This window comes from Plutella xylostella, chromosome Z, assembly GCF_932276165.1.
Source record: "Plutella xylostella chromosome Z, ilPluXylo3.1, whole genome shotgun sequence".
Lineage (NCBI taxonomy): Eukaryota > Metazoa > Arthropoda > Insecta > Lepidoptera > Plutellidae > Plutella > Plutella xylostella.
The window spans coordinates 4,700,949-4,721,460 of NC_064012.1; the positions used below are offsets into that span (position 1 = coordinate 4,700,949).

Consider the following 20,512-nt stretch of genomic DNA (forward strand, 5'->3'; position numbering starts at 1 on the left):
TATTATGGCGTACGAGTTTTAATGCGTCCTTCTATTTTCTATTTTTTCACTTAAATTGCTATTAAGTATAGCTTTTGTATAGGTACTTACTTCTTATCATGTCGGTGACAAACAAGACAGACTAGTGAGCGCTAGGTTTATCATGCACCGCGGTGGAAGGATTACCCAATCAGATTAGCATCAGAAACTATCTGCCCATGGAGCACCGGACGTGTATAATATACAGTTGAATACGGCACTGGAGGAAGCTCTTTTCATGCCATTACTAAAAATAAAAACTATCTGCTTCTTTTTGAACAGTGGCGCCCTCTTTCACGGTGGCAAAATTTCCAGTAAGGCTACAGTTGGTTTATTAAGGCCAATGATTTTATTATTATATCTGTCGCAGACTGGTGTCTGTCGTTAGTAATACTCGTAAACAGTACCGACGGCTTCTAAAGTGGTCATTACGATAGCGATCACCGAGGGTAGGTACGAATTAGCCGCCATGTTACGTTAACAGTGAGAGTGGTTTCACTGCAGGTAACACTTGCCTAGACGTAGGATTTTTTATTCGAAGAATATCCTTTTAAATCCTTGAAGTAAAAAGAAAGGCGTACTTCAAATAAAGTCTGCATTGAACAATGGCAAGTATGGAATTTTGATAGTCATGGCGCTTCGTAATGTAAGAAAATTTTAAAAGTCGGCATCTCGCTACTGGATCAATTTTCGTGTAATCTTCTCTCTTATACAAATAGTATAAGTTTTGTGCAAAAAGTGACAACATAAATAAGAGTCGTGAGCACAAGTTTCGAACCTCCGTTAACAACTGTCACTGTCAAAATGTAAGGCAAAGTTAGTTCCAAAAGTGACATTTATTTTTTTCTTATGTTAGGTGGAATTTCACCAAACGCTAAACGTATTTAGTAGCATGTCACACGTCTGTCAGTTAGTACAAAATGTATTTAAAATTTGATTTAAATACGTTCAGCGTTTGGTAAAAGTGACCCTTCGTGTAGATTCGAAAATAGTATCGAATCCAATGCTCGCTGCAAAGATATTCTTTAACAATACGTTTCATCATTACATTTACACTGTCAAAATCATATCTGAAAGTATAATTACCAGTTGAATTATATTGAAACTGAGAGTCAATGAAGTAGGTTAATCCGACGAAGCCCATCACTCCACAATTCACCATCCTTGTTTCCCAATAGGGGAATAGGAGGGACATAAAAACACACTTGTAACACACAACTTAAACAAAATAGCCATTAACCCCATTTCATTACTTTTATTGAGTATGTACGCTCTTTTTTACTTTACTCGTTTAATACTGTCTGAAGTGATACAATCGCTAATTACATCCCTATAATTATATACTATGTATTTAATTAAGTGAAAATATATTAAAGGTTTTCTGTGGCTTAAAAAAAAACATGGTTTCACTGTGAGAAGTTATCGCAACTTAAAAAAGTTGTTTTTTAAGGCTTTTGGTTTACTCTGATTATTGAGGTATTCGATTAAGGGCGTCTTGCACAACAAAGTTAAATAAAATTAAATAGTTTTTCTCTTGCTCTGACATTATACTGTCAGAGCAAGAGGTCATAGATTTAATTTTGATTAACTTTGTTGTGCAAGACACCCTAAGGGTGGGTTATCTTTTTGACATAAGAGCAAGCATGTTTTTTATCCCACAGATAACCTTCAATATATATTTTCATTCATTACTTTTATCACGCACATAACGTGTATCTATAGACACGTGGAAACTGGCGCTTATTGCAAAAGCAGAAAGTAGCCTCTTTTGTGATTACATAAACTGCAAACCTTGTTATTATATTACCAACAACCCTCTGTTAAATTAAGGCGAGTTCTGTGCGAAAATCCTTTTGCTCCCTTGATAATCAAGCTTATTTCGTTACATCAAATATTTATAAAAACAAAATGAAAACGAAAACACCTGTGCTGGGTTGCCTCTCGAGTCTCGGGTTTAAGTAAATAAATAATACCTAATAATAAAGTGGGTTGAGTAAGTTGAGTTGATTGAAAATATCATATAAAAGTTCTCTCCTTCCTTGTTTGAAGATTACCATTGCTAGCTGTAACTTATTTTTAATGCATCGTAGTTTAATTGATCGTTAATATATATAATTTATGTACCTGGCACATCAGTATATATTATATAAAGCAGGATTCGTATTATTCGAATCATTAGTGTACATAGTTACATGAATATGTTAATTAATAATATTACTTAGTATTTCGGACTTCCTCCCGATGTGATTATAGCGATATCTATGTACAGGATATAGCCTTTAGATAACATTAACGTTATTTTGGAATTACATATATATCATTATTTTGCATTTTAAATGTTTAAATGTATATTATGTCCTCTTAGCCGAATTAAACTTTCGAAATCTATTCTAGTGTCCAAGTGGTCAAAAGCACTATCCGTTCCATCATCACTTATATCATAACTCAAGACCCAATGAGATGGATAACAAACTCTACAGGAGACAACTAGTCGTAGTAGGTAGGACCGCCTGATTTAAATGTCCATCCGACAGTGTGGACCAAAAGTTCTTCGTCTTGCTCGCTATTGAGGCTGCACGATGTGAATGCACAACTTTTGTCACATCTTAATTTCTCCCCGTGCGGCTAGCATGATGTCTTCAGATCATCAGACTTATGTCACAATTTAGAAACGAAAATTGATGGTTATCGATCCCAGGACCTCTGGATGTTGGATGTTGAAGCAGAGCTTCTATTATTAGACCCTACGAATAATTTGTTGTACGTTGACCACAAAAGCAGTTAGAGATTAATTAAATGTTCAATACTAAATTGTTTCTATAATACTTTTGGGTTAACGCGTATAACGAGCTTTTTAATAGCATTGTTGATATCCCATTTAGGTCAAACCGTTTCAAATGTATAGGCATGTAGATGTACATAAAATAAACTTGGCGTACGACTTTCGTATTTGTTTGTTTTCTGTAACCAATCGCATGTTGATTGATTGCTATTAACCCGATTCCAAGTTACATACGCTATAACCACGTTTTAACATTGAGTATAAGAATAATGGTGTTTTTAATTATTGGGTTGAAGTATTAGCAACCAGACATTTTTTAAACGTCTTTGATTTTATTTAGTAAATCGACACACATGCACACGGTTTAACAGGTAAGCGGTAGAAAGTGGCATCTAATGCACACAAATTAAGTAGAGCAATAATTTTCTTGAAATCACATGCAATTTATGTACCTAATTCGGCACCCTTGGAACAATTAAATGGGAGGTAACTGAAAATCAGCGATTTGCTCCTGGAGTAAACATCCACGCTGAGTTACTTCACCCTTTTGGTCCGCTTCAACACACAACCTGCTAAGTACAAACCTGTCTTTATCATAGCTACTATTTACCTAGTTATAAGTACAAATGTGTATATCTGTAATTGTGATTTGTTGTGTATGTAAGAAAGTGGATCAAATAAACGCTTTATCTATCTATCTATCTATCAAAATTAATATCAGTTTAGAAAATCAAAAAATCAGTTAAGAAAGTCCTTACGAGCAGAAGAAAATGCTGAACGAAGATTACTAAATCGTTAAATACAGAAAATGTGGACACCGCATGAACCAGAAGTGTTAGCTAATGATTCCTTTCCTTACTAAATGCTTCAAATGACATAATTCACATGCAATTACTGGTACCACCGTATCGCTTACTAATCACAAGATAATTTATACTATTTGTTATAGCCTGTCATATCTATCGATACTATCCGCTATTATTTTCAATTATCCTCCATTACTTGTTTCAATAAATCGAATAATAGATTTATGCACCTACAGGTTGTTTTATAAACGATATTGCAAGGGAAATCGGGATACCGTCGGTCATTATAAAAAATAATAACTCATATTTTTTTATATTTTAGAGATAAAATTTTGTCCATACATAACATATATACGTTGTTTCGAGTTATTTTTAAAATTAATTATTAAATTAAAAAGAAATGAAAAACATGTATTACAATTACATTTAAAAAATACAGTAATTATTAATTTTTCAAGCATGGTGCATGTATAAATTCAAGGTAAATAAGTAGGTACTAACATCCCTACAGATAATTGAATAATCTCTGTATACAGCTTGTCTATAGGCTTAGGCTTTTAACCACTCTGAATAAAAAGTTTTAGCCATCCTAACTAATATTATAAATGCGAAAGTAACTGTGTCTGTCTGTCTGTCTGTCTGTTACTCTTTCACGCCAAAACTACTGAACGGATTTGAATGAAATTTGGTATACATATGGTCTAGACCCTGGGAAAGAACATAGGCTACTTTTTATCCCAGAATTCCCACGGGAAAACTTAAGGCGAAGCGAAGCGCGCGGGAACAGCTAGTACATAATATGTATACTGCATAGCTTGTCTCTATGTATATAGGCCATGGGTTCCGCTCATCTGGCATAATCTTTATTGACCAAAACTCATTTTGCATAACTCGTATGGTCTAAACTTTTTTGGCCGAACCATCACTTTGCCAAGACTTATGTGGCATAAGGCTCGTTTCGTCTAAAACTCTTTATGCACAATCTTTAAACACCTATGTTTCGTTTGCTCAAATTTATGTTAGTCTATACCTATGTATAATCTTGTTTCTCCTAATGTTATCTTAATAAATAATATATTAAGTATGTAGTAAATGTACAAATTGTGGTATTTTTCTCCTACATCCCGAAAATCACGATATTGTATGATCAAAAAATCGAAAGTTAACGACCAATAAAATTATTACAAACCCCATGTGATCGAAACCTAAAAATAGGTGCGACGACGAGCAAAGCGAGGAGGAGCGTGTTAGGTGCACATGATCATCAAAACCAAAGCGGAGCGCAGCGAAGCGGAGCGGAGCGTTTTCCAAACAGCGGAAACAATACAAGGCACCAGTTTGCGCTATGTAGGGAGACGCTCCGTCAAAGTTAAAGCCAAACGAATATTATTACTTTGTATAAACCTATGCCATAGCATTATTAGGCTATTCAAGATTTGGCCATACCATTATTAGGCTAAACAATGTTATGCGAAATAACTTTTTACTAAACGAGATTTATGCCATACGATTTTCGGCGTAACGAGACTTTGACCAAACGTTACTATGCAATACGAGATTAGGCAAAAAAATCTTATGCCAAAAAAGGTAGAACCATAGGCCATAGGTCATACAAACCGCGTTAGCTGCCACAATTAAAACAATTTTGTATTTATGTATTCAGTTTTGAATATAATTGTTGCGTGTCGCTAAGACCCTTCAATGGTTCACACAATTATACATTTTAAAAAAACTTTTATAAAATCATTTGACACTGTGTATTGTTGTACAATAAGAATAGTGATAATTTTCTTATTTAAAGATTCTTTTATGCATAATTGATAACTCAATTAGGAACAATCTGTAATCATGGGCTTATGTATAAATAATACCTGTTTAAAATTATATTTATTTATAGGTATGTCATACAATAATATACTGATAAACTTTAATAATAACTAGAATTAGAGTAAAAGAGAAGTCTCCACTTGATGTTATTAAGAGAAATATTTCTTAAGAATATCTATTTTTACTCAAATATCTTCTGAAAATGATCTTGAAGGTAGGTTATCAATTTTATGTAGGTGGAAGAGTTAAAATTAAATTGCTTCACTTCGAGTTAATTAATTGGAGTTAATCCTTTCTTGAGATTATTTCGATTAATTCAGGTGAATAGGAATTAAGGATTTATTTTGGTAGCGTCTGTTATATCTCTCATCAGCAACTCTGTAATTTCATTCATTTATTTTAATTTACTAACCTATTATAAAATATAATGTAAAGTAAAAGCTTCACCGTAACATTACTTTATTCTATTAAATAAAAAAAATACTAGGATATCGTGAACTAAAGACATAGATATCCTACTTTAAGGGAGGCACCAACATTATATTCTGCCGTTTAAAGTAGCGTTAAAACTTTCTCAAGTATAGTGTTACCTAGGAGGACCACAGTCCAGGCACTGCTGACCCAACTAGTTGAAACACTATGTATACCAGAACCTCATCATATAAATAAATAAATATACCACAGAAAATAATTATGTATAGTTCGGCGCCCCTTTAAGTTCCACTCAGGCTGTCTCCCCTACCGCCTTTGTTTTACACAATGCAAGTTGACTACACGGCGACATAACACATCTAAAAAAATATACAAGTGTCTAGTTAGGTACTTACTCGAAATATTACGGCTGAGTTGAAAAGCTTGGTTTTTTTTTTCTAGTAGGTAATTGGGATAAACACAGGATAATTTAAATACCATTGTAGACTGGTGCAAAAAAAAACATTTAGTATACATTCTAGTGACTGGTTATTATTCTGTGACTGTGACTTACCTTTTGTAGACCCTGGGGGTTACTCTATATGACGAAAAACGAAGTTTCTTAGCGCAGCCACGACTCTATTAAACGTGTCGGTTGCATGACAATTCTTGTTCGTTCTTTATTCGTCAGTATAGAGTAACCCCCCCTGGCCCTTACACATGGGTGCGTTAATTCACTTCCAAGTCCCAGTGCAGCGTGCGGCTGAATATTTCTATGTTTCTGACACATCAAAGACTCGGGATCAAACTTATCTCGCGGTCCCTCTTCTGTGCCATACGGGATCACAATAGCCGGAATAATATAAACAAACAAACATTAAAAAATAAAAGACAAAAGTGGCCGCTAAAGTTCATTGTATTCTGGCTTCGTTAGAGCCACGGCTTTGTTACTTTTAGACAAAATAAATATGAACTTTCGCAGTCACTTTTGCACATAGGTGGTACCTACACATTATCGGGGCCTTTGTGACATTCATCGATAACATATTAAAATGAGCATCGAGTGAAATGAGGTATTAAAATAAATGCAGTAGTGCAATTAAATAGTTATGACTGTGTCCGAATTCATTTACCTCCTCATTAGTAATGAATGACATTATTAATTAAATGATGACGGCAGAGTGGATTTTAATAACGTATTTTAATATAAAATTCTAAAGTACACATTCGTTTTGTACGAATTTATTTTATAAACCATCACCAGTTTAATGTATTGAACACCTGTAAAACTTATGGATGCAATAAATGATTGAGTATTGAGCTTTTCCGCGCGAACTTTGAATACCCTTTAACGGGTTAACTGTGAGTACTGTGACATGCGGATTGTATTCTAAACACAAATTTTAACTCCTAGGACCAAATACATTAGGGGTCACTACAGGATTCGAACGAACGAACGAGAGCTGTCATGCAATCGATACATTTAATACAATGAGGTAGAATAGTGATTGCATAACAGCTCTCGTTAGTTTCATCAATTTCGGTAGTGTCCCCACCGAATATCATTAGGCATAGGAGGTGAAATGTAGAAGCATGGCTGTACTGTGCCTACTAGTGTTCGATTCCGGCGAACATTCTTGCCTTGTCGTCTGCCTTGCACGCAGCATTCCCTTCTCTGCGTATGTCAGCCGTCTGCACCATGTCCTACGGCCGGCATTGCTCAAATTCTATCAATTCAGCAGACGGGCTATCGTCAATCATAACACAAATGTATTAGGTATTTAGGCTTTAAAAATATTATTTTTTTGTTGGCCATTTTCATGTAATTTAATTAAATATGAACATAACTACTACAACAGTGTCCCGTAGATTAGATAGAGACAGTAAGTTAAGTACAGCGCTCCGAAGCTTAGGAAAAACAAACTGCTGCGCTAACTAGGACTCTATCTCGTTGCATTAACCGTACCGATTGCGTTATATTTCGTTCGTTTTTCGATTTAGACAGAGACCCCCTGGTACCGGAAAACATGAAAATGATTTTGTTCCCAGCGTTTGGCCGATGCAATTGCGAATAACATTAGCGAATGATACGCCTGATGGCACTTCTCTTGCGTTGCGAACTGTACACGTTATGACCACTTAATGTCCATTATGGTTTTCGGATGGTTCTATTTTGAACTCGTTCTAGTGAATATCGGTCGGAGATAACACTAGCTTGTTTGTATGTACGTATGATGAGTTTTCGAAACCCATTAGTAATCTAAAATTAACATTATGTGTGAACAAATGTGGATTGTTTACTGTCAACAAGTTAGGTTAGACATGTCCAATTTAACGCTACAGTGTAAGTAAAGTCTAGTGAAACCCTCAATCGGCGCGCGATGCTCTTCCAACACTATACAGGGTGCATATTTATCAGTGAACAGTTCCCGTAGGCAGATCATCAATTAATCTAACATACTGATTAACTTTCGTAATGGGACCTATTCTTAAATTGAAAAAATCAACAGCAGCATTTAAAAATGTACCTGTTCGCCTAGCACAGCACGCAAGAAACGCACATCAAGACGTGACAAAAAAAACACACGCACATCAAGATGTGAGTGAGCGCGACGCAATATTACTCGCGCCCCGTGATAGGCTAGCTAGCATACCTAGCGTTTAACCCATGATGTTTTTCTATATATTAATGAAATGTTTGTATCCCCAGCCCAATGCATCGCCCCGCTGGGCATGGAGAGCGGGCAGATCGCCGACGCTGACCTCACGGCCACGTCCTCCTTCAACGATGGCAACGTGGGACCACAGAACGGAAGGTATGGATGCTCCAACTATTTTAATATTATTATAAGCGATTAGTACCTATAACAGTCGTAAGTTGGGATAGTAGACTTCATTCCCAGTAAGCTTAATATTTGTGCCGACTGAGTTAGTGGAATATAGATAAAGGGCCGGTTTTTCGATTTTAAAAATATTAAAAATACGTAAATTTTTCATTCGAAATATTATTTTATACATTACAACTGTTGATGAAACTTTGGCAGTATTGCATAAGGCTATCCAATCACAAAATTGCTGTATCTGACCGTAAAATGCATTAGAGGTGAGAAAACTAATCAGGGAATGGGAGCTTAGGCGCCATCAGAAAGTTGACGGCTTTACTAAACAGTGTAAAGTCTAGTTCTAGTTTTGTATTTAATATAGCTTTTAGAGAACTTTCCCTTTAAAACATGTGGAAAGTTTTGGTAGCAGGAGTCCCCAGCTAAAGTTTTATTCAACATGTGTACACAATTTTTGCTAATTACATCAGTTTTCGCCTTTTCAACGAGCTCCCTCAGACACTATTTCATATTAATTCTAACTGCAAAGTTCTAGTTTTGATGTCCAACTGCCACGAAGCTCTGAGTGCTTAGTCGTATCTAATGTTGCAAACATTAAAGAAAACATCTTGCAAATTTTTAAGACCCGACGCAAAAAAGGGAAGTTTTATTGTAACGTACTTAGTTTTAATGTAAAATATATGGATGTTGGTGTAGTGTTTCTAATTTTTTTGACGTCTCTCTCGTGGATATAGAGTTGAAACTTTATCAACTTTAAAATATGATAATTCGCGATGCGCGTGGTATAGTCTTGGCAAAAATGCATCGTTGACTACTTCATGTCACGACAGAGTATGTAACATTACCTAGGACCCTAAAAAGACAAAACGAAAATCGGTTAAGCTCCGTTTGGGAGCTTCGCTACCACAGAAATATACAGGATGTTGCAAAAAGGGAATACTAAGCCGAAACCATAAAAACTTAGTTGGTCATGTGACTTTTTACTATGGAGAATAAATATTTTTTTTCGCGAATTTTGAAATTCTGATTTCAGTTTCGGGCTTAGATATCACATGCTGCACATGCTGGTTTCGGTTTAGTATACCCTTTTTGCAACACCCTGTATACACACATACTTACACAGTCACGTTAAACTAACAACACCCCTATTTTCCGTCGTACTTAGATCCAAAGTCACAATTTCTAATCCCCTACAGACTGAACCAGGAGATCCGAGGCGGCGCGTGGTGTCCCGCCTCCCAGATCACGACAGAGTCCACCGAGTGGCTGGAGATAGACCTGCGGGCGGTCAGGGTGGTCACCGCCGTCGGCACCCAGGGCCGCTTCGGCAACGGCCAGGGCGCGGAGTACGCGGAGGCCTATGTGCTGGAGTACTGGCGGCCCAAGCTGGGGAAATGGGTGCGGTATAGGACAGCTGATGGGACTGAGGTTAGTGTGTTTCAGGATTTATGCAATGGAGGTGGATGACTGGATAGTGTGGATCCTGACTGCCGAAGGTCCGGGTTCGATCCCCAACCGGGCAGTTATTCGTTTAAAAATATTTGTAATCGGGTCTCGGGTGTATACAATGTTTGTGTTGTGTGATAATTATCTCCAACCAGACTCGCGAGCTTGGAGATTTGTTAATAACCTTCCAGTCTTGCAGGAGCGTATTACAGAGGTAGATAACAAAGGCATTTTACAAGAAAATACTACTAACATTCACCGGATTTAACCTTCAGTTATTCTCTCAAATCTCATCTTATTGTTAGTGTACTCAACTAGTTCTCCTCTTCACCAGATCCTGACGGGCAACACGAACACGTACCTCGAGAAGAAGACCCGGCTGGAGCCGGTGGTGTGGGCCAGTCGTGTGCGAGTCATCCCCTACAGCTCGCACCGCCGCACCGTGTGCATGCGAGTCGAACTGTATGGGTGCCATTGGAGCGGTATGTGTCGTCAGTTGTTATTTTATCATCAGCCTTTATAGTCTGTCTGTCAGCGGCGCGTCCTAAAACAATCAAATAGAATTTTAACACTAGACTCGAAAGGCTGGTGATGATTTTTGGAAATTCCTGGTTTCCTTGTTGTTGTGAAAACTACTGAGCTAGACATGTGACAAATATTTGCAGGGTCACGGTTCCTCACAAATTTTACGTATTGTTGGGTTTGTTTTTTGACTGTAACTAAATAATGAACTTTTCATCATGAATAATTAGCACGTAACTTAACAGAAATAGACGATGATAGTTGAGTTTAGATAGTCTTCCCTTACAATGAAACTTGTTTACTTCGCCGCAAAGCGCTTATTGCATATTGTGACAAAGACGGCAAAGATTGTGATCTTCTAAACAATACGTATTTTGCACACTATTGTGCGAGACAGACCTCTCTGACTACAAAATTAAATGCTGACTTCATAACATGGACGTGATATTTCATTTGGAACGTCTTCTTTAAACGTCTATCTAGTATTTTTAAAGTAGTTCTAGTAACATCAGCTATTTAGTTTAATTCAATAAAGTTTAGAACCATCATCAATTGAAACAGTCATCGGCTCATCGGTCAATTGAACATAAAATATTTTGTGTCCAACATTTCTATTGTGAAATGAAAGTATGTGTCGGTTGATGGATGTAAAATTGACCTGAATTAAAACTTTAACTGGTTACTTTATAAGTTGTAATAATTTAATGGTACAGCAATGGGTCTCACTCCCTTCAAAACTATTATAAAAAGTGTTTGGGGTCATTCTATGTTACTAATTGTGTTAAGATATCACATAACATTTAGTAATATTTATGTAGGTGTAACATTTATTTATAGGTTAAATTATAAAAGCTAGTATAGTGCTCGTGAGTATCGTTTATTTACAGACACTACAGCTCCTGATAACTAAAAGATAAAGATAAAGAAACATTTATTCGACACATAGACAGCAACAACAACAAAAAGAAAAATACAGACTTAAAGAAAAGAAAGAAATACATATACAAGATAACAAGGCCAAAAAAAATAATAATAAAAAACATGAGGCAAAAACAAAAATACAGGCAAAATATAAAACAATAACACAACGGGTTGCTGTCCGGAGTGTCGAAACGGCACCAGCTCAGCATGAGCTGTGGACAGTAAGGCCACAGCGCTGATTTTCAGCTGGCCCTTTTAAGGGACCTCAGTCACGTACACGAGTACCTACTTAACTATGTACAAACAAAAAAATAAAAAATAATAATATATAAGTATAGGTATATGGGACGTGTGTGTTGTGTGAATTACTGTTATGAGTGTGTATGGTAAGTAAATAAATAATGCAGCTTACATTAAAAATATATAGGTATGTGTGTGTAAATTCTGTAAAAAATAAATAGTACTTGTTAAAAAATAGTAATAATATATATACTAATTCCATTAATAATACATAAATATTACAAAAGGTATCAGTAACATAAATACTAAATACAGAGCAAAATAAATATAGTAATAGTGCGATGCGAAAAAGTAGTGGGTAGCCATATTGAAACGGCGAACGCACCCACAACCTGCAGCCTAAAATAAATTTCAGTAACCGGGCGCAATAACTAACTTTAGATGAGAGCTCAAAAAGCTATTGTTTATGTACACGTGTTATTATGTATTGTTAATTACATAAAGTAGGTAGACGCTATGAAGTACCTAACTACTTCAATAGTCTGGTAAAGTATGATATCCCTTTATTTATACTCCCGTCTTATTATTCCCATTGTCCATTGTACCAGCGGAAACAGAGCCATAACGTTGTTTGCAATCGGTACATTATTTTATAAACTAGAATCTAGATTAAAAACATGTCCTACGTGTATAATTCACGTGCACTGAATCATAATGATAAGTCGTCGAAGCTTTGAATCATACAGTAGGTAAAATTTACAATTCGATAACAATACATAGGTCTTCTGATTGTGTGATTCTAAGAAGTATGTTTATTGTTTTATCTCATATTCATCACAATATAGGAAATATCTACAGCTCAGTGCTTACGCTTAGTACATTCGATACACTTAATCTGAAGCATTCAAGTGAACTTGCAACTCACTCAAGAGTTGCGAGTTCAATTCGCTTCCCCGTCTGTACCGACAAATCCTCGCATTAGTGAAGTTTCACTTCCATAACACCACTCGCTTTAGCTAATACGAAACTATGTTAGAACTCGAACTAATAGCAACAGCAATTTCAATTCAAGAGTCATAAGCATAAGACTGATGAAATACTTGACTTGAAAGCTATGTACTTAGTAAAATAGTTGAGTCGGTAGTGTGCAGAATCAAATTATTTGTCAGTTGGACGCTAAACGCATTAGGAACCGGTCCTCAGTTGAGGACCTCTCTCTACTCGCCCCAACATAATTAGTCGGGTTACAAATTACGTTGAGACTCGCTCAGATTAGACAAGTAGCCGTTGCCTTGGCTTATTCAGTTATTTATGACTAGTTTAACTGTATAAGTGTTTGGCGTTACTAGCTAGCTTCGGTTTACTAGTTACAAGGGATTTCCGAGGCTATTGACTCAAATACTAGCATATTTTTCGTTATTTTTCACAAAATAAATTATACATAATTATGTTAAAGCAAACGTATGTCTAAAGTAACGACAAACTTATTTAGTAGGTACTACCGTGGCCTTTCCGCCATTTCCCCACCACTCTTGCTGAATCAACCCAGGTGTTTCCGCCAACCGAACTATGTCATCGACCCACCTGTCTGGGCGATATATTATATCGTATACCTTTATACATACATCACATAATGTATAAAGAAGCAGTATTGTCGGCGTTTGTCTCCCATCACTTGGTATTCCGCTGGGGTATAGCCGAGACGGATGACGGCGCTCGACTTAGAAAATATAAACTAACAGACACTTTTTGCTAGTTTCGCACCCTGAATGCTAAGCTACAGGAATTGAAAGTCATCTCTTTATTTCAATTGTCTCGTTTTACAGTCTCGCAGCTTAACACTTGTGGCTGTTCTGAAGCAACTAATTTTAAATTTAGTTCAGTTAAATGCCAAAAAATCTTAGTAAATATTACAAATACTATATTAAATTATATTTATACGATCGATTCATTAAAAAAAAACTTTCACAATTACTTATAATAATACTGCTCTAACTCTGAGCTGTATAAGTTAACTTCCCACAGGATACTCCTTAAAGACAATGCAAAGCTCTCGCAAAATGACGTACTAAAGTACATCATTTTGCGATGTAAATATCAGCAGTTGTTGCCTTATTAACGTCTGTTCTGAAGTTAAGAACCTTTAAGTAGACTTACTTACTTCAAAGTAGACCTGCACATGAGATCATGTGGTCGATAGCCGATCGAGCGCGCCAAGGAAATCCAAATTAGGAGGCAGATCGACGGATAGTCCCTTGAGCACCGCCGCCACTCACCGTCGCCGTCTGCAAACTGTTTAAATTACAATTTAAAAAGCTTACTGGAAAAGATAAGTTAATGGACAGCCTTAAAATAAACATTTTAGTGCGCATGGGGCAAGAAAGAAGCCTCCTCGAGTGACGTAATATCTGTTCATGTATATGATGTCCGGCGCACCCTGGACAGTCGGGGACTGATGCTTATCTGACTAGCCAATCCTTTCACCACCATGAGACACTGTATAGCTCGTGTTCTTGACTGAGGTCACCTTATTAGGGTTAGCTAAAACCCGTGTTGTAGCCTGTCCACATGCTGAGCTTGTACACTTTGGACCCTCCGGATTCAGCAATCTTTTATGTTATACTTTGTTTTCTGTATTGAATTGTTTCCTGTGTTTTAAACTGCCAAATGAATGTTTCATTATCTTTACCTACTCGCCTTATCCACACAGCGGGCATAGTCTCCTACTCGATGCCGAAGGGCGACACGCGCAGCAACGGCGTGGAGCTGACCGACGTGTCGTACGACGGCGCGTGGGGCGCGGAGCTGCGCGGCGGCCTGGGCCAGCTGCTCGACGGCGTGTTCGGCGGAGACGACATCAGGTATGTGCCCGACACACAGCAAGGAGTAAGGCAGTATACTTGGCACGGGACGTAAGGTGCGACAAAGATCCTGAGTCGTGCTAGTGGCTTGGAGAGCGAGCGCAACCGGATCCTTTATACATATCCCAAGGTCTAAATTGCGTTCCTTAGCTTGAACCATTTCACTTGGTCCACTGCGGGTGGGTTCACATATTTAGATGTGCTAAATCTAGATATGCAGGTTTCCTCACGATGTTTTCCTTCACCGTAAAAGCGATATATGCATTGTACTGAAATTCAAAGAACTCATTGGTACAGTATGTCAGCGCCGGGATTCGAACCCGTATCTCTGGCATGAGAAGCGGGCGCTTACCCGACTGAGCTACCACCGCTCCTTGGGAAAGACCTAGTATAGTGTTCTTTTGAAGCAGTGAACCTTTACTGGCTACCAAACCTGGCTCAAACCTTGACCAGGGAACCATGCCCAGTCACCCTTGACACACCATGTTAACTAAGTATAAAACAATAACTCACAAATGCTATTTCCTTCTCCAGGGAAGCAGCCAAGTCGTCCCCGTGGGTGGGGTGGCGCAACGACTCGCGCCCGCAGCCGCCCGTTCTCTTGTTCGAGTTCGACCGCGTCCGCGAGTTCAGCGCGCTGCACCTGTACTGCAATAACCGCTTCATGAGGGATGTGCAGGTGAGGGTCACCCGTAGGGGATTTAACCCTTTGACAGCCAAGCCTCTTATTCATTGTCATATTATTTGGCACGTATCTAGTCCGTGATCAGCTTTCAAAGTGTTAAAAAAACCGTTATATTTTTGACTTACAAATGATGCAACAATATCCCGCTGATCCATCGTCACACAATAGATGCCTCTAGGAGGGTTCTCTAAATTCACGAACGAGCTATCAATATGCTCCTCCTCCCACTAGGCCCACGGTATGTTAAATATATTAATTCAACGAGCAGCAGCGCTCTAAATCTTTGCCTTTCGTAAGCTGACCTCTTAGAGCCCAGTCTCTAAATTCACCAGATTTCACCATTGAAGAATAAGGCTTATCCAAGAATAAGTCGTAAATTTACTCGAGAGTAAGCAACTATCCATTCTTACACCACCACACGTACTAACCTACTCCCACACCCCAGGTATTCTCCGAAGCCATAGTGACCTTCTCGATCGGCGGCCGCCACTTCCAAGACGAGCCGATCCGCTACCAACACCCCGAAGACCACATCTTCGAGAGCTCCCGCAACGTCACCATCAACTTACACCACCGCATCGGGAGGTGGGTGCGGGTCGAGCTCCGCTTCGCAGCCCGATGGATACTGGTCAGCGAGGTCGTGTTTGATTCTGGTGAGTTTACTTTTGTTAGTGAGATGAATAGTATGTATGTTTGTTTTTAAAAGGAGTGGGAAGCCCGGGGTAGATGTCTGATCCGCTGTACGGACTACATTATACTAGTTGAGGAAGGCCGAAAGCAGTGTGTTGTGGCGATCCTCGAGCAAAGCCTATGTCAATCTTTGGATGATTACGGGATGATGGTGAAGATGATGATGTTTTTTTTCATCGAGCGAAATTGGGTCTCATTCTTAAAAGCTTTACTTATTACGTGTTTAGTTTCTTCTCGAGCCGCTAAGTTTTTAATGACATAATAATAACCACCTTTCCAGACGTGGCGCAAGGCAACTACACACCAGAGATCCTGAAGCCAACAGGAAGCAAAGACAAGGCGAAGCCAACACCGAGCAAAGAGGTCCCTATCTCCACCGCTCACCAAGAAGACCCTCTATACATGGCCATAGTCGTCGGAGTCCTAACCGCTTTGGTTATACTCCTGGCTGTAGCTGTGTTCCTCATAGTCCATAGACACAGACACAGAAAGTGTTTCTCCTCTCCTCTAGCAAAGACGACGGTGGCTAAGAGGCAAGAGGACAGCTATAGTCGCTGTGGGACGTCTACATTGCCGCCGGTTCATAAGCTGAATATGGAGAGTGCGTTGGAAGTGAAGTCCGATGAGTACCAAGAGCCGTACCAGGCGCTCAAGTGTACGCCGTACTTCAGTTATAGCACGGTCCAGTTGGAGATGAAGGACTTTGTCAAGGATTCGAATACTGCGTTGTCTGGTAAGTAGCTTTAGCGGATAAACTTGAAGGTATATTGATTGTGTGTAGTGTTATAAAAGTTGTTAGGATGCCCGATTTTCTTGCTTGAATCGATCTTTTGGATTGTAACTGCATGAATCGATTCTCGATATAAATCGTATAGCTTTGAATCGAACTAGTAAGATCGTTAGATTTAAAAAAAATACACAGTTTACATGCAAGTTTTTATTAAATTACAAGCCTTGTCTAAAGTCTTGTAAGCTAAATATTCCAACTTTTTCTAGCTAACACACGTTTCTTCTTCCCCAAACAGACAGTTCAAACTACGACTACGCAGTGCCCGAGCTATCGTCCGCGCCTCTACTATCGAAGCGGCCTCGCTTCGGGGACGGCCTCGACCGCAGCGACCTCATGGGACATCTCGACCCAATGGCTGACTTGGACCGCCTTGGGGCCACGAGTTCCATACGGTCGAAACACAGCTCTAGGGTGAGGGTTTGTTGAATATGTTTTTGGAGTAGTATTTGAATTATCGTTGTATGTAGTATTTTGTCTTGCTATATTCTGTGTTCTACAATGTGTTTAAAGCAGGCGACATGTTATTGGGCAATGTTCGCGACAACAGCTGTCTTTCTTGTTCAACGGATTGAAATCAGTGTGATACGATCACTTTGTCTATATACGATAAGATACTACGCTGCCATCAACTATTTTCAAAATGCTTTATATCCACACCACATATCGTCTTTTGTAACCCTTGGAATGGTTCGCCGATTCATAGATCCACACGAGACACTATCAAATTTTAATTGTAGGTATCTGATATCCGTGAATATAAGCAGTTAATTAATAAATAAACAATAAGTAACAACAACCACACCCCTCCCTCGCAGTCCCCGAGCCAGCAGGAGGTGATCACGGAGCTGAAGCGGCGGCTGGAGACGACCAGCGTGATCGAGTTCCCGCGCCACCGCCTGCGCATGATCTCCAAGCTGGCGGAGGGCGCTTTCGGCACCGTGAGTGATTTGTTATACAATTATAAGCGTGAGTGCGTGAGTTTTGATGAGGTTTGACAAAATTCTGTAGCTGGAAAATATTTGAAGTTTACAGTTTTGGTAAATTTATTGCTCATTGTTATATTTTATCAGAATTGTAGATCCTATGAGAAACAAAGCGCATAAGGTCATTTATCATTAAATCTTGTGAATCGAACTATAAAGGTGGGTACTGACCAACACACAACGAGCGTGATTCGTGCAATCAGTACTTAATGTTACAGTATAACCAGCGAGATTTGCATAACATGCTCGCTGGGAATGTTACATTACAGTCCGTAACGTTGGCCAGTACCTTTACAGATGTCACTCCCGCCATCTATTTATCGTCCAATCTCCTAAATTTACTATAACCCTCACCAGGTATACGCTAGCTTGTACACAATAGACGTTTTGAAGAGCGCGCTTTAGGATATATAAGTCTATCCAAGGCGCTTATTAATTACATAAATGCAAGCGCGCGCTTCTGATATATCTTATAGTAACATCTGTTACTCCCACCATCTATTTATCTATTTATTTATGTGGCCAAGGGCGCTGCAATAGCTGAGTGGACGCCTTTTTGGCGGACACCAAATTTATTCATTACTTCTTTATTATGGTGTTTAATTAAGTATAAGCTGTCATTGCTTTCTTTCTTTCTTTTTTCATTGTCAAATAAAGTTTTATCTTTCTTTATTTATCGTCCAATCTCCTAAATGTTACTATAATTCCCGTCAGGTATACGTGGCGGAGGCGGACGGCGTGCCGGAGTACGACGGCACCGTGACGCCGGAGAAGCGCCTCGTGGCCGTCAAGTTCCTGTGCCACGACGCCACGGCTAAGGAGAGGTATGTGTTGTGTGGCTCTTTGTTATTCTTCGAGGACTTCAAGTATACTTTGTAGAATATAGCAGGAAGGTAGTCCTGTGAAAGCTGTTAAATATCTACATATATTTTATTTGTCATTAATTTATCAACCATAAGCAGCTGGCAATCAACCTAATGGGACTCATCTTTATTTTATATAGTATAATCTTCAAGAGCGTATACAAGCAGAAAAGCTTTGATCCAGCGCCGATCGACTGGCAACCAGCGCATATGAGCGCGGAGAATGTTGTATAGATGATTTACTTAATTTATAACGATTTAGTCATTTTTAAAATTATAAACATCCAAATCATCCGACTACTTAACTGTCTAAGATCGTGGTTCCAGTGAGCCGGACAGCGTTCCTAGCTAATAAACCTAATTCTGCATTACCACCACCAGGGAAGAATTCGAGCGAGACGTCCGAATACTAGCAGCCCTTTCATCCCCCTACCTGGCCCGTGTCCTAGGAGCATGCCGCTCCTACCCGCTAGCCGTCGTCCTAGAGTACCTAGAACTAGGCGAGCTATGCGGTCTGTTTATAGATCTATAGCTTTATGCCATCCGAGTTCAAACTCTCAACATAACTACGCATTATTTTATGTATGTGTACAAATAAAGAATATTCTATCTATCTATCTAACCAACAATAACCATCAACAGGGAAGAATTCGAGCGAGACGTCCGAATACTAGCAGCCCTTTCTTCCCCCTACCTAGCCCGGGTACTGGGGGCTTGTCGCTCCTATCCTCTAGCCGTGGTCCTAGAGTACCTAGAACTAGGCGAGCTATGTGGTCTGCTGCGCGCGTCGCCGCCGCTCTCGCCGGCTCTAGCGCTACACGTGCTAGAACAAGTCGCCGCCGCCATGAGATATTTGGAGTCGCTGAATTTCGTGCACAGGGATCTTGCTGCAAGGTATGTTTAGTGGCTGCTGAGTTTTTTTTTATTTAATACTTAAGTGTGTTTTAGGCTTAAAACGTAGGTTAATATATTTTAGTTCGTATTAAGAAACATACATAAATACAATTTCATTAAGTATTAGATTAATGAAAAATATATCCTAATAGGTACAAAGTTATTTATGTACTTTTGTACTTACTCCACAGCTGCTTCTAAAGTATTCCTTTGCCATACTTATTTATTATTATAAGTAGTACATATAGCAGTAGATATTCAACAAAATATTGATTGTATTATGCATATTCCAGGAACTGCTTGGTCGGCAAAGGTTACCAGATCAAAATCTCCGACTTTGGCACAGACAACGAAGCGTACTCTAATGATTATTACAAGGTACGTTGTTTATATATTCGTCGTCTTCATTTTAAATTTTACTTTAGAGCATCTGCGCGTGAGTCGATTCGAATATTCCCAAAATTTGGGAAACGGTTACGCGAACAGACCTGACGGAAATTACATTAACTTTTAGGTATTAGGAGATTTAGGAGGTAGGTTCTACTAATAGGAAGTATCATGGCCATTTTGAAAAAAAATACGTTTTTTACCGTCGGTTGGTGGTTAAAAAACTAATATGTGAAATAAATATGCGAACTATGTGTTTTCATATCGTTACTAGTGGATTAAACAGAAGCCTTTGGTGACAACCCTAGACCATCTGTAGTCACGGTAGAAGACTAAATCAGTCTCTTTGTACACAGGTGGAAGGCCGCATAGGGCTGCCGATCCGCTGGGCGGCGTGGGAGTCGGTGCTGCACGGCAAGTACACCACCAAGAGCGACGTGTGGGCCTTCGCAGTGACCGCATACGAGGTGCACACGACGTGTCGCCGCGCGCCCTATCAGCACCTCACTGACGCTGAGGTGAGTAGTATAATCCTAACTAATTATT

The 20,512-nt window shown here is 38.9% G+C and overlaps 1 protein-coding gene across 1 annotated transcript in view; it reads left to right on the forward strand.

Annotated features, from left to right (window-relative positions):
- LOC105385332 (discoidin domain-containing receptor 2) overlaps nucleotides 1-20,512 on the forward strand; it is a 50,141-nt gene that overhangs the window by 24,366 nt on the left and 5,263 nt on the right. Inside the window, exons 3-15 of the mRNA XM_048632582.1 lie at nucleotides 8,555-8,660; nucleotides 9,881-10,112; nucleotides 10,465-10,612; nucleotides 14,524-14,674; nucleotides 15,209-15,353; nucleotides 15,805-16,012; nucleotides 16,330-16,782; nucleotides 17,075-17,250; nucleotides 17,655-17,777; nucleotides 18,537-18,646; nucleotides 19,328-19,579; nucleotides 19,873-19,957; nucleotides 20,323-20,484. Coding sequence (XP_048488539.1) covers nucleotides 8,555-8,660; nucleotides 9,881-10,112; nucleotides 10,465-10,612; nucleotides 14,524-14,674; nucleotides 15,209-15,353; nucleotides 15,805-16,012; nucleotides 16,330-16,782; nucleotides 17,075-17,250; nucleotides 17,655-17,777; nucleotides 18,537-18,646; nucleotides 19,328-19,579; nucleotides 19,873-19,957; nucleotides 20,323-20,484 — 2,351 coding nt within the window. The remainder of the gene's footprint in view (nucleotides 1-8,554; nucleotides 8,661-9,880; nucleotides 10,113-10,464; nucleotides 10,613-14,523; nucleotides 14,675-15,208; nucleotides 15,354-15,804; nucleotides 16,013-16,329; nucleotides 16,783-17,074; nucleotides 17,251-17,654; nucleotides 17,778-18,536; nucleotides 18,647-19,327; nucleotides 19,580-19,872; nucleotides 19,958-20,322; nucleotides 20,485-20,512) is intronic.